The 13437-nt window shown below is 39.0% G+C and overlaps 1 protein-coding gene across 2 annotated transcripts in view; it reads right to left on the bottom strand.

The window, feature by feature from the left end:
* Window positions 1-13437, bottom strand: part of osbpl3b (oxysterol binding protein-like 3b) — a 38562-nt gene that overhangs the window by 17526 nt on the left and 7599 nt on the right. For both annotated transcript variants that reach the window (XM_005934769.2, XM_005934770.2), the window contains exon 2: window positions 1761-1910. In XM_005934769.2, coding sequence (XP_005934831.1) covers window positions 1761-1856 — 96 coding nt within the window. In that variant the 5' untranslated portion in view covers window positions 1857-1910. The remainder of the gene's footprint in view (window positions 1-1760; window positions 1911-13437) is intronic.

Genomic DNA, 13437 nt, shown 5'->3' with positions numbered 1-13437 from the left:
CAGGAGTGAGAGTTCCAGGAACGCAGGATGAATAGTATAACAGAGGCTTCTGTAATACCGTTGTGGGCACAGAATAATTCATCATTTGTGAACTATTTCGCTTTTAGTTTCTATTAGTGCTGAAACAATAAGATGATTAATCAACAGAAAGGGGTCTATCATTCAAATGAGCCAATGTTATAGATTATTCTCATATGACTACTTAGCAGTCAGCCTATAAATAATAGTGGAATGGGCATGTAGCCAGCAAAAATAACCCCGAGGAACAGTAGTGGGCTGTGAAGTAGTTATGACGCAGTGACCTCAGTTGGTAATGAGACCCAAAAACAGTTTTCAACATATAGTCATTAGAAAATGATGCAGGTGTAAAAGAATAACTACATTTCATTAATTTTGTGCTGCTAAATTGACATAATAAGAAAAGCTGAAAACATTATGACGGGCAGTTTACACATCTACTGTCAATGTGCAACAAATTATTAGAAATAATTAACAAATTAACTCATAATATATGAACTCATAATGCTAATGATGGCATATTACACCTCAGGCTTATCTTTAAATTATCCTACTTAAGTATAAATCATGTCTGTGTTACACCGTGGGAGGGACTTTGGGCACTTGGGAGAGGTTAATCCTTGCTTCTTGTGTCAGTGTGTCCCTGACTGTATAAAAACACACTGTATCAGTCAGAGAGGCTGAATGCTGGTGGGTGAGGCAATCTAAAATAAACCCTCATATCTGAAGGGGATTGACCAAGGGCGTGGCCAGCGGGCTACAGTTCGACTCTCCCTCAGTGTTCGTCACGGCTCCAGGGCAGCACAGTCACACAGTGCGTCATTGTCACACACTGCCTGGACACTGTTCCTCAAGGTCAAGAGACACTTTGAGTAACAAGGCTCTGATAGGAGCGCCGAGAAGACAGCGTCGTTTCAGCGTCACACAATTATAAAGTGTGAATGTGTTCAGACTGCTGCATTTAGACATCCTGTCCATTCTACCACATTTTGATATGTGTTATCATTTACAAAAACACTTTACAAATTAAATATTGAGGGTTTGGTTTGGAACAAATGGGAAAAAATGGTTACCAAGCTCTCTCTGAACGTAACTGAACCCACATAGCAGTGTCACGACAGTCAGAATATTTCCTTATTCAAAGTTTTTCTTGCTAACGAGAATGTTGTTTTTTTTTGCCACTTTTTGCTTCCCCAGAGTGGTGAGCCTTAAGTGTCTGCTTGTCCTGTGGACAGTACTAGAGTAAGACTTTATTACTTTCATTTCCAAAAGGAAAAGGCTGTTTCTGGTAATGAAAAATTAATGAGTCGGCAGCCTGCAGATAAACGCTTGAGGCAAATGCAAAACAGTTTGTTCATGGTGCCAACATCTTCTTTATTTGGTGTGTCTGAGAATTACTTTGGAGGATATAGTTGCAGTTTAGTAATTTAGAGCACTCCAATATCTTCCACATTTGTAGAAATACCCTGGTTTTATAGTGAGAAAGGGGTAGGTAAATCCTAATAAAAAAACGCCTCCTTTTAGGCAGCTTTTAGTTTTTGCTTCATGACATCTATAATGCAAAACGTGGCTAGATGTTATACTAGTATTATAATTCCTAGGAGGCAGAGAAAAATATCTGAGGACTGGCAGTTACAACTTTTTCAATTAAATCTTCATTATGGGAAAAGAAAATCCAGCCTTCCTCCCTTCCACATACATGACACCAGTGAAAACGTCTGTAAGTATAACGCGAGTGTTACCTGTCGGCTGTCATGTTTGGATGAAGAGCTGCTGTTGCTGCGCGACAGGGAGGAGATCTTCTGTGACATGGCTGAGCCGCGCTCCTCCGAGCTCATCTTGCTGCAGGTTTGCCGGGTCCAGGCTACAGCTGGTGTACAAAGAACATTACTCTAAGAGAAGAAGGAGTGGAGAAGAGGCCGGGGAGAGGGGGGTGGAGATGGTTTGAATACTTTACGAGCCTTTTAGATCCCACTGAAAAATACATTAGGCTATTTAGAGTGATCAGTTTTTCCATCTTCAAAAGCTACTCAAAGTTTCGCAGCATCAGCAAACAAAGATGACTGACAGGACTGGAGGATCTAACTTGGACTGCAGATGAAGAGACCACAGATTGAAATTATTCATATCGCACTATTTCAGCATTTAACAGCCACACAAATCCAAATCCTCTGCTTGAAGAACACTTACAGTGTAGAGCAACGTATTAAGATTTACTTACTTATTTACTTATGAGCTACTGTCTAACCATGAAACTGGCAACTCTCATGTTGTATATGTTGTTTTAGCTGTTTTAGCATCTCTATCCCCGCTCTGCATCTACAAGCTGATTTGCAACCCACCTCCACCCAGCTCCTCTGACTCATCCTGTGTCTGAATTGATCAGTACTCTGTGGTATATGGTGGGTGGGAGGGGGGTGTGGAGTGTATTGGTGGTAGAATGACAAGGAGGTCCCAGAACAGAGCACTACCACCAAGTATATAGACTCACCACCCACTTTATTAGGTATCTGTTAACGTGTTCATTAACAAACACACAGGCAAGTAACTATTAGCCAGCTATCACATTAGACCAACTCAGTGCATTTAGGCATGTAGATTGTTTAAACTGAGATTAAGAATGAGGAAGAAAAGTGATTTAAGTGACTTTGAGCATGACATGGTTGTCAACACTGGGATTTTACTCCAAAGCCATCTCTAGGATTTACAGAGAATAGAGTAAAAAAGAAAAAAATATCCAGTGAGCAGCAGTTCTTTGGGTGAAAATACCTTGATGATGCCAGAGAATAGATAGATTGCTTCATGCAGTAACTCAAATAACCGCTTGTTACAACCAAGATATGCAGACGAGCATCTCTGAGTGCACACCACATCGAACCAAGCAGATGTGCTACAGCAGCAGAAGACCACACGAGGTGCCACTCCTGTCAGCTTAGGACAGGGAACTGAGACTAGATCTTGAATGGGCTCACCAAAATTAGACAGTGGATGATTAGACAAATGTTACCTGGTCTTTTGAGTATGATGTGACATTTCGATGGTATAGGATTAGAATTTGTCATAAACAACACAAATGAGACACAAATCCATCCTACCTTGTATCAGTTCAGGTTGATGTTATAGTGGCTATTTTATCAACACACTTTGGGCCCCTTTGTATCACTGTGTATTTTTACTGCATTTTATTACCACAGACCACATCTTTTGATGCCTCCTTCCAGAAATCTTACAAAAATCAAATGATCTCAAACTGATTTCTTGAACAAGACAATGAGTTCACTGTACTCAAATAGCCTCCACAGTCACCAAATGTCAGTCCAATAGAGAATCTTCTTATATGCGACAACCTGGATTTGCCGTTGACAAATCTGGAGCAAAAACAATATGCTAACATGTCATTGCCTTGTTGAATCTTTTACTAGACCTTGTATTAGCAAAGTGGACCTAATAAAGTGTCCAGTGAGTGTATTAATCTCCTTTTCAATAGTGCTCCTGATTGAAATGACAATTAAAGTTACTATTGTAATTGAAGTTAAGCTAAAATTCAAATCAAGCTGAATTTATACCTGCATTTACCTGTTGATACTCAGTATCATGTCTTTTTAAGGTGGGATTTCAACCTGTGCTTCATTATCTGACTAAATGACACTGAATGGGGGATGATATAACCTCACGCTGATGGGGAAATGAAAAGACAAGAGTCACATGTGAAGACGCAGTAAGATGTGAGAACATCAGCGAAATTTAATACCATCACTTCAACTGAGTGTAAAAATTGTCAGGGCTTTTTAGGAAATAGCAATCTTCAGTCAACTGCCACACACAACACGCAGTCTAATTAACATTATGTGCCTGGTGTACCACATCAACACATAAAGCCACATTTTCCTAATGCAATGTGAGTGGCACTTTGTCATAGTATGGAAGGCTGATTAACAACCCATGCACACTGAGTGTTTGTGCAAACTCCACATAAAGCAGCAGGTCATTAGCTTCTCTGAAGATGCACAGCAGTACTGATTTTTAGGACCATTTGGCTTGAGTTCATTTCTGTATTAAGTGATCATCTGAGAGATTCCGTCTGAAATGCAGGACGTTTTAGTGTTACAGCTGATTATGTCTTACACAGTACTTTTTCCAGTAAGTGGCATCTGCATGTTTTCCCCAAACATCCTAAAATCCCACAGTATTTGGGATTAGGATATTATAAAACCAAATCCTGACATCGTCTTAAATGCCGTTTTGTTGATTTGTTTACTGTAAATTTAACCACACATTAATTATGGAACTGCTTTAGCTCCAAACTATATGTAATGCAAAATAAACATGTTTCAAAAATATAAAAAGCACACTGATTGGTTCCTCATGCAGTTGTAGTTAGACTGCAAGAGAAAAAACATCTATAAATAATTACAAATTTCAGTTGTGGCCTCTTGGATTTAATAAGACATCCCACATCTCCGTGCTAAGTATGAGGCAGCAACAAGGTTAATTGCATTACCTTCTCTGCATTTGCAAGCTTTGTGCAGCGTGATGGCTACAGCCGTGTGTGTTGGACAGACAAAGGAGTGGTCATCTGAAACCTGCAGGCCTGCACCATCCCTCTGTCTCCAGACCACAGGCTGTGGTTTACACTGACAAAGCAAGGTGTCCAAAATGCAGCCACAACAATGGATCAAAGTGGCTAGACAGACAAATACATGTATCCAACAGCAGGACAGTATGTAGCTTGTGAAATGTTGTATCTAAATTATTGCTGTATGGTGTTACTGAAACCTCCACAGAAAGAAATGAATCTATAGACAGACGTCATTTATAACAAATTAAATGTTATCTTTTTATCTGTGTGTTTATCTAGCCAGTTTATCCTTATCTTCACTGATTATTCATCCACTTCCCACAGATCACAGCAGCTATGCACAGGTCTGTAACACTGTCTGCCTTCATGGAAGCCTTTCATCTTATACAAAACCACTTCTCAGCCTTTCATCTGCATGACAGCAGTGTTAGATACTAGAGCTCCAATAGTTACCCTTTTTCAGTGAAGGACACTTGCTAAATTATAACATTAGGACATACACTACACTGTGACTGTGGTAAAAATGTATTAGCTTGGAAGAAAACAGTGTTAGAGTAAGGCCAAAATTGAAGAACAACCAGAAACAGTATCAATTTTAAGGCAGATTGGAAACCAATTAAAAAAAGAAAGGGCTGTGGGTTACTGTGATTTTGTGCTCAGTGCAAGTTAGACTCAGCTGGCTTTTTGTCAGCTGTTTACATCAGTTTGCTTCTCCTTTACTCTCCATGCTCACATATGCTGTTTTTTAACAGCCAATTTCACAGTAAAGTTGTTCTCATTTCCATATTTTTCAGTCAGCTTCTCTTGCCAGAGCAGCTGACCGTCACTGAGACAGTCACACTAAGGAGGCCCAAGATGCTGGTCTGCGCTGTCGGAGTCGTAATCCTGTTCACTGTGTGACAAAATCACAGCACACAGACCTTTGAGACAATGGCTGTGCTGTCATTTTAGCTTTACTTACATGTAAAATTACCCCTCAGAGAGAAAGTTGCTTTCTGCTCCTCAAAGCCCTCATACTGTGAGGAGTGTGGGTAGCAACTGCTTAACTGAATTTAAGCTGCTAGCAGTGAAGTTGCGACATATACAGAGCTCTGAGGTAGTTTGAGCTAAAACTTAAAATATAGCTTCTGGGGATGTGTGACGCTTCCATTAATTCAAAAATATAACTGTTAAAATATGCCTTCTTTAATTAAAACTCATAATTGTTCTCTAGTAGACACTTGATTAATAAAAAAAACCGGAAATCACTAAAAAAACAAAAGAACCAGGACCTGGCTACCGAGAGGATGGCAGAGCGTGGTGGCCACTCCAAAGCATATTCCAGCTGTCATGTGATAGGTCATCCATCTGCTGCAGGGCTTATTCTCACATTCACACCTACAGCTAATTTAGAATCGCCAATTAAACTCACCCTATTAATGTTTTAGGACTGTGGGAGGACACCAGAGTTCCCAGAGAGAACCCTAGCTGACACAGGGAGAAGATACAAACTGCACACAGGAAGCACCCAGATTGGAGCTGAACCTGGGACCTTCGTGGAAGCCAACTGTGCTAACTACTGCACCACCATGCCATCCTAATATGGAGAAGAATATGGCTGTTAAGTTATAAACTTGGATGCTCAGCCTGATTGCGCAGAAAGATTGAATTATTTATGATCTTTTAGGTACACATCAAAATCATTGAGGCCCAACAATAAACCTGGTACAGAGCAAAGACTCTGGTAGCACAAAAGTACTGTGATTCTACTATGTGCTGATGTTCCTGTTCCTACATGATAACACTTGTAATTACAGTGTTTAACACAATTACAAAGCAAATTTTGATTCTGCCATTAGAGAATTCAATCAAACTGCTGAGGATTAGAGTGGTCAGATTATTTAATACCTAAGTATAAAACTTTAAAAAGAATTGATGGCTTGTTACAGACTTATATTGGCTTATAGTTCGTTAAAAAAAAAGGAAAAGCCTCTACTATGGCAGGGCAATGGTTAGGACCACTGCCTCATAGCTAGAAGTTTCTAGTTTTGAATCCAGACTGGGGCCTTTCTTGTGGAATTTGCATGTTTTTCTCGTGTCTGTGTGAGCTCTCTCTGGGTGCTCTGGCTTCTTTACAGTCCAAAGACATTCATGTTATTTTAATTGTGATTCTAAATTGGCAGTAAGAATGAACGACTGCCTGTCTCTCTGAGTCAGCCCTGCAAGAGAACTGGATCTCACTCTATGACAGTCGGGATGAGCTCCATCTCAACCGCAATTGTGAAATGAATAAGTAGTGAAAATGGATGTATGGAGTAAAAAATATTATAGAAAGCTTGATTTAAAATATTGTAGAAAACTTTTAAGATAGTCAAAAAACGTATTGTCAAGCAGCCAGGTAGTTTTTGTTTGTGGGAGACAAGATGCTAACCTTTTGCATCACAGCAACATCCCATTATTGACAAGCTGAAAAGAATAAAAATAAATATTTCCACATATTTCCATTAGATTAATTTTTAATAGGATTTTTTTTAGGGTTTTTTTTTAATATATTACACAGTATATTCTCCAATATTACAAGTGAAATTTTCACCAATATTAATGTCTCACTAATCATTTCATTTTTCTATATGAAAACATTACAGATAGTGTGACTAATAATAGTAAAATAAGTTGGATAGAGCTAAAAAACACATAGAGCTATATCTGAGGATGCAGGGTTATTATAGGTCTACAAGCCAGTAAAAGTAAAGTGAGCCTACCAGAAGTTCATTGATTTATAGAATGATATAAGCAGTTGTGTACAGCCTCACTGTGATTCTTTAGTGGGTCTGCATGATAATGTTTAAAAAAAATCCTCAAACACAAAAGGCTAAATGAAGAGGTGACTAACATCTATTGAATATTCCAGTATGGGTGGGTGAATCCCACAGTTGTTCTGTAATGACAAATTAGCATAACACTTCAGTGAGACAGATGTCTTATGACCTTTACTGGCTGTCCTGGTTTTCTTACTCACAGACTAGTCTTGTCTAGGGATGGGTATCGTTTAGGTTTTATCCGATACCGGTGCCAAACCGGTACTTTTGAAACGGTGCCGATGCTTAAACGGTGCTGAACCGGTGCTTAAATAATGGAGAACACAAAGTCCAAAAACCTCTCATGTTCAGCTGTTTTTTGTAAAAAGATAACAATGTTAGCCTTTTCTGCAGCTATGGGGCATATATGGTATCACTCTTGGCTGGAAGCAGTGCTTAAACAATGGAAAAAACACAAACTTTGTCCAAAAACCTCTCATGTTTAGCTGTTTTCCACTTTTTCTTTGATCATTTTAGCCTTTGTGGCCAGGGTGAAGGGAGTATCTGCCATCAAACAAGAAGACAGCCGTGCTAGTTCACCTTACATGCATTAATGTAATAACGTGGTGAGACTACTCAACAAATTACACACGAACAACATTAAGCTACTCACGCAGAGAAGAACGGCTGCTGCTGCTAACATCATCCGTCATCATTTCTGCTACACTGGCAGGGCTAGGGGCCAGGACTCTACTCTTTGGGTTCTTGGGGGATGATGCTAACTCCGGGTCCGATAACAGGCACCACCCCGCAGTAGATGTGCTCGGTGTGAAATCTCGCAGCAAGCTATCAAATAAGGTGCATTTCTCTGCTTTAAAAAAAAAAACGCTATGCGTCGCCAGATGTTTCATCAGATTCGAGGTGTTACCTCCTTTGCACAGTGTCATCTTAAAGCACTTGTTGCAGGCTGCTGAGTTTGCATCTTTTGCTGTGAAGTACAGCCAGACTTTTGACCGCTTGGCCTTGGGCATTGTTAATCTGTAGATCTGCTCTAAAAGAACGTACCTGGGCCCGCCTACTACGCTTGCAAAGGTAAAGTAATTGGCTAGAATCCAAAGTGCATGACATCTCAGAAAGAAAAAATAAAGCACCGAAATGTGCGCTGCTTTTCGGTCTGGTTACTTTATGTCAGAACCGGATACCGGTACCCATCCCTAGTCTTCTCTTACTGTGATATGGGGGTGTTTTTGCCCATTACAGGATGGTGACATAGAGTGCAGAACAGAAAGGAAAGAAAAATACATAAGGGGATGGCATAGTTTAGCCTGCAGCCAGCAATTTCTTTTCATCATTTATGAATCTGAGTAACTGCTTAGGCTACGAAATGCCAAAAATATGAAAAATGTTTTATCGTGTACTTGATTTTTGTAATGCAGCGAACACACACGATGAGCTAAAAGTAATTAATAAAAGCTTGGAAAAGTTTGGACTTGTATCAGCTGCATAACACAAAAAGATGCTCAAAGGCAAGCACATTCATATCACAATTAATCGTGTGATTAATAACACAAAATAATCATAAATGTCAGCAAGTGCTTGATAAAGCACACCTCCCAAGCTGTTGAGATGTAAGCCTTTCAAAGCCCTTGTGCACTGTTATGAAGCCCATTCTCTCTCTCTCTTTTTTTTTTAAATTTAAGGCGTACCAGAGAATTGTCAACAAATCTTTGGTCAGCAGTAGGTTTCAAATTAAGTTATACATGGTTTAATGTCCCTCTAAGCTGCACTAACCACATTGACAGAAGCTGAAAGCCCTTTATTGTAACTCATCTGCAGTTCAAGTTGCAGATGTTCCTCTGTCCTTTCACTAAATCCAGTCTGCCAATGAGGATGACATGCATAGCAGGCTTTTAGGCATCATTAGGATGTGACTCACCAGAATAAAAGACTCATGGGTAAACCCCCACAGAGCAGCTTTGTTAGGAAATAGAGTCGTGCTTGCAAAAATGATAGCACTTAAGCTCATATTAGCTGCTGATCCATCACAGTAATTCAGATGTAACAGGGTGGGGAAAGACTCCCTCATCTCAGAAGTGAACTTTAGAGTGAGATACATTTCACAAGAGGCGAGACGCTGCTGGAGTTCAGTAAATACCAGCAGGAAGAGCGTGCTTAAAATTGCTGAAGTGGGAATCACAACCCCAGGTTATTAACGTAAATATCTAACAAGCCAATCATACGACAGCATCTCACTGCATTTAGGCTTGCAGACATGATCAAGATGACCCTCTGAGTTTCAAACTGAGCGTCAGAAAGAGGAAGAAAATGGCAGTTTAATTGCCTTTGAATGTGACGTCATTGTGGCTGGTCTGAGTAATTCACAACCTGCTGATTCACTGAGATTTTTTCACATAACTATCTCTAGGTGTTACAGAGAACGGTCTGAAAAAATAGTCAGTCAGCAGCAGTTCTCTAAGAGAAAGTGCCTTGATGATGTCACTGATGATGTCACTTCCAAAGACCACAGTAGGTGTGACTTGTTCACTCTAAGAACAGGAAACCGAGGCTATAATTCACATGGACTTACCAGAATTGGACAGCAGAAGACAAGTCTTTAATTTTATTCAATAAAACCAATGACCTCTCATTCATCATGGGCTGAATCTAAACTGATCCTTTTCTTGTGAGAGTGGCTGGATCACAAAAAATTAACTTATTAGAAGAAAGTCAATGTTGATTTAGAACTGGTTCAAGGGTAAACATCACTCTTCTCTCTTGTCTTTTTTGGCTCTCAAACAACCAGCCTAAAGGTTATAAACTGCCTCTGCAAACACAACACACCCAACATGATGTTGCAGTAGCTACTTTATCCTTGCACTCTCACCAGCTTTTTTTCCGGGAGCTTATCCCTCTCAGTTAAAAGCACTCTGAAAACAATACAAAATCTGGCAATAACTAGACACTTATTTATCTTTCTTCTAATTTTGTCCCTCTGACGATATAACTACAGGCATACATCAAAATGTATTTCTATTATTCCCTTTTATGTATTTTCCTTAGAAAGATAGACCTTTATCTGATAGCTGACAAAGGAGGCACACTCATTTGTTGCATCTGAAACTTCCCACCTTAATAACAGTAATCATATTACAGCTGCACACTGCCCCACTGGGATGATGCCACTTAGGCTTTATTTTTTATTGAAACACAAATGAACAATGAGAGGAAATGAGAAACTGACATAAATGAAGCAAAAGTACTTTTACATCTACATTTTTCTTTGATTTGAATGATGTAATGTATCGCAGATTTAAAAAGAAAAAAGCCTATAAAATCAATACACAGATTTAGTATAAAATTTTAAATTAACAGGATGCTGACCCCTATTTTAGTCTTTCTGCTGAGAAAATAACCTGTTGCTGGCTTTAGTGTCATAGTTATGAAGCATATAAATAGTAATAATTATACAGATCAGTTATATTGATAGGAATATTGACATTATTTCACAGATACCAATGCCATTATTGATTTTTCTTATAGGTCCTGTTCTGTATAGATTCCTTTATAGATTCATGAATAATTTTCTCTTTGGAACAAAAGAGGCCATCACTGGTTAACAGAAGCAATGCACAGTCTCAACACTATATAAAAGAGTAAAGAAGGCTAGCATGTGACTCATGAACAGACGCTTCACTTCTTTGAGTTGGGTGACAAGTGCAAAACATATCATTGATGAAACAAAGTCATAAGCTGGAAGGCAGGATTCAAAAGAATCAAATGAACCAAAAGAATTTGGTTCTGATTAACAACTGGAAACTGTTCTTGATTGTCATCACAGTGCACATCATCTACCACTGAACGGAATAATCACACTTACTAAAATTTCTGCTATTAACTTAAAATTCAAGGCATTAATATTCAACGTGAATATTCAAGCATTCCTTTAACCGTTGATACTTATTTTTCAGAGAGATCAGCCCACTAGTACCCTTGTTTACTTCACTGAATGAATCTCACTTCATGAGGTAGAGAACTCTCTTTATTCTCCAATCTGTGGTTTCTCACACATTTGAGTCTGCAATATTCATGAAATAATAACACATCATAAAGCTGTGCTTTCATAAGGAACTGCAGAAGAGAAAAAGCAAATAATTCAAATCTGAAAGACTATTTCAGAGATCGTGATGTTGAAAACTGCTTAGAGGTGCAGGCTGGGTTCTTCAATGGGATGCAATCAGAACAGAAGAGCAGAAGTGACAGCTCCTATCTCAGTTTCCTGTTCAAGTTGGAAGAATTATTTAGTGAGAGCATGAACAATTGCACAGAAAAGAGAATATGAAATTTTAAAGTTTCTCTTATACACGTTACTGGTGTATCGCCCAATGGTGCAGGCATTAAGGTTGCACCACTGGGCACCATTAAATCACCATTAAATCCTTGCATGTCACTTTGCGTAGACTTTCTATCTTTAGATGTGTTAGTGTGAGCAAAAGTTGATGTAACTGATGTGAAAGGGAATAGACACATACAGAGATTCCTTCTTTTGCGGCTTTGACCTTCTTATTCCCTGTCCTAATTCTAAAATCTTCTTCAAAAATTCTAATTCTAATCTCACTACTTTGATCTTCTTAGTTACTGCTGCTTTGCCAAAGTAATTTAAATTTCTTGAATTTTCTTAATTACTTTTACATCTTACTCTGTAACATCAGTGGCCACAGATGTCACAGCAAAAGAGCAGGCAGTCTGCTTGTTAGGTCTGATGTAATTAGCAATTTTAGGTCTAAATATGTCTTTAGTTGAAAATGGTACAGATTCTTTCAGAGCAAACAAAGTGAGCAGTGCAGTGTTTGCCCAGATGCTACGGTCAAACAGCATTAAGGCATTAATGAAGAAGAGGATTTCAAATGCTGAACAGATTTAAGCTAGCTAGCATGTTTAAGTCTAAAGCTAAGATATCATGACTTAATTATGTCTAAAAATGATACTAACAATTTCTGCACTGTTCTGTCTTTGGTTGAAATCTAAGATGAAAACTTAGATACCAGCAAGGTTTTGAAGGGATAGGAAGTTAAACTAATTGATATTATGATCTTAAGTGAGAGTCAGTGAAGAGACAACAAGGGTAAACTGGAGCCAACAGTATTTTAAGTGTACATTATTATGACTTTTTAAACACTTAGTTTAAAAATGTGCTGCACAGGAATAGTGCTAATGGCTGGAGACGTATGAGGAAACACGACTATTCATAATAAGGGACACAGCAATGCAGCTTTTTAAAAGATGAGAGTTTGAGCATAGATCTATGCTTGAGCCAGCATCGGATCGCTGATAGGTCATCACTATCTGAACTGTAGCATGATGAAGATGATGATGCCTAGCAACAGGGCTACTCTGTTGCTTAGCAATGCGGAATAGAACCCCAAAATGAGACCAGCCCTCATTCAAATGACCTCAAACTCACTTGGGTCCCCAGCTCTGCTGCTCATTTGGCCAGGTCTCTTTTGAAAAAAAAGAAAAGAAAATTAAAATCAATAAAACTTTAAAATTGATAAATAAAGTATTATAAATACTCGGTCAACTTGGTTAACTCGGTCAATCATTAGATGAATGATTGTCAAGAACACGCTCAATTCCTCAGTTTATCAGTAAGAGGAAAGACTGTGACGTTTAGGTTCAGTAATTAATCACCTTACTTATGTGATCTATCTCTTCCCAAGAAACTTAATCAGTGTAAATGTGAAAAGGGTGAAAGCAGTCCTTCTTCTTAAATTGTCTGCAGATCAAGGGCTCTACAGAACTTTATATTTGTTTTATTTATTCATATATTACTTGATTATTCTTGTCATGGTCCCCGTGCCTGCTCGGCTGGCCCTGTGTGGCTACATGTTATGTTTTGTCTATTCTCTCTCGCCTCTCTCTCTGCTCGCTGCCTGGGCGGAGCTCATTGTGAGCTCCCGGCCTCCACCACCTGTAGGCAATCACCTGTGGCTCCTCACCTTGTTTGCTCCCGCTACTTAAGGCAGTGACTGAGAGCACCTCGCCGCTGGACTATTGAGTAACGCT

The sequence above is a fragment of the Haplochromis burtoni genome, unplaced genomic scaffold (genome assembly GCF_018398535.1).
Source record: "Haplochromis burtoni strain Fernald_Lab_line unplaced genomic scaffold, NCSU_Asbu1 Contig_120, whole genome shotgun sequence".
Lineage (NCBI taxonomy): Eukaryota > Metazoa > Chordata > Actinopteri > Cichliformes > Cichlidae > Haplochromis > Haplochromis burtoni.
This window is presented reverse-complemented; position numbering and strand designations above follow the sequence as displayed.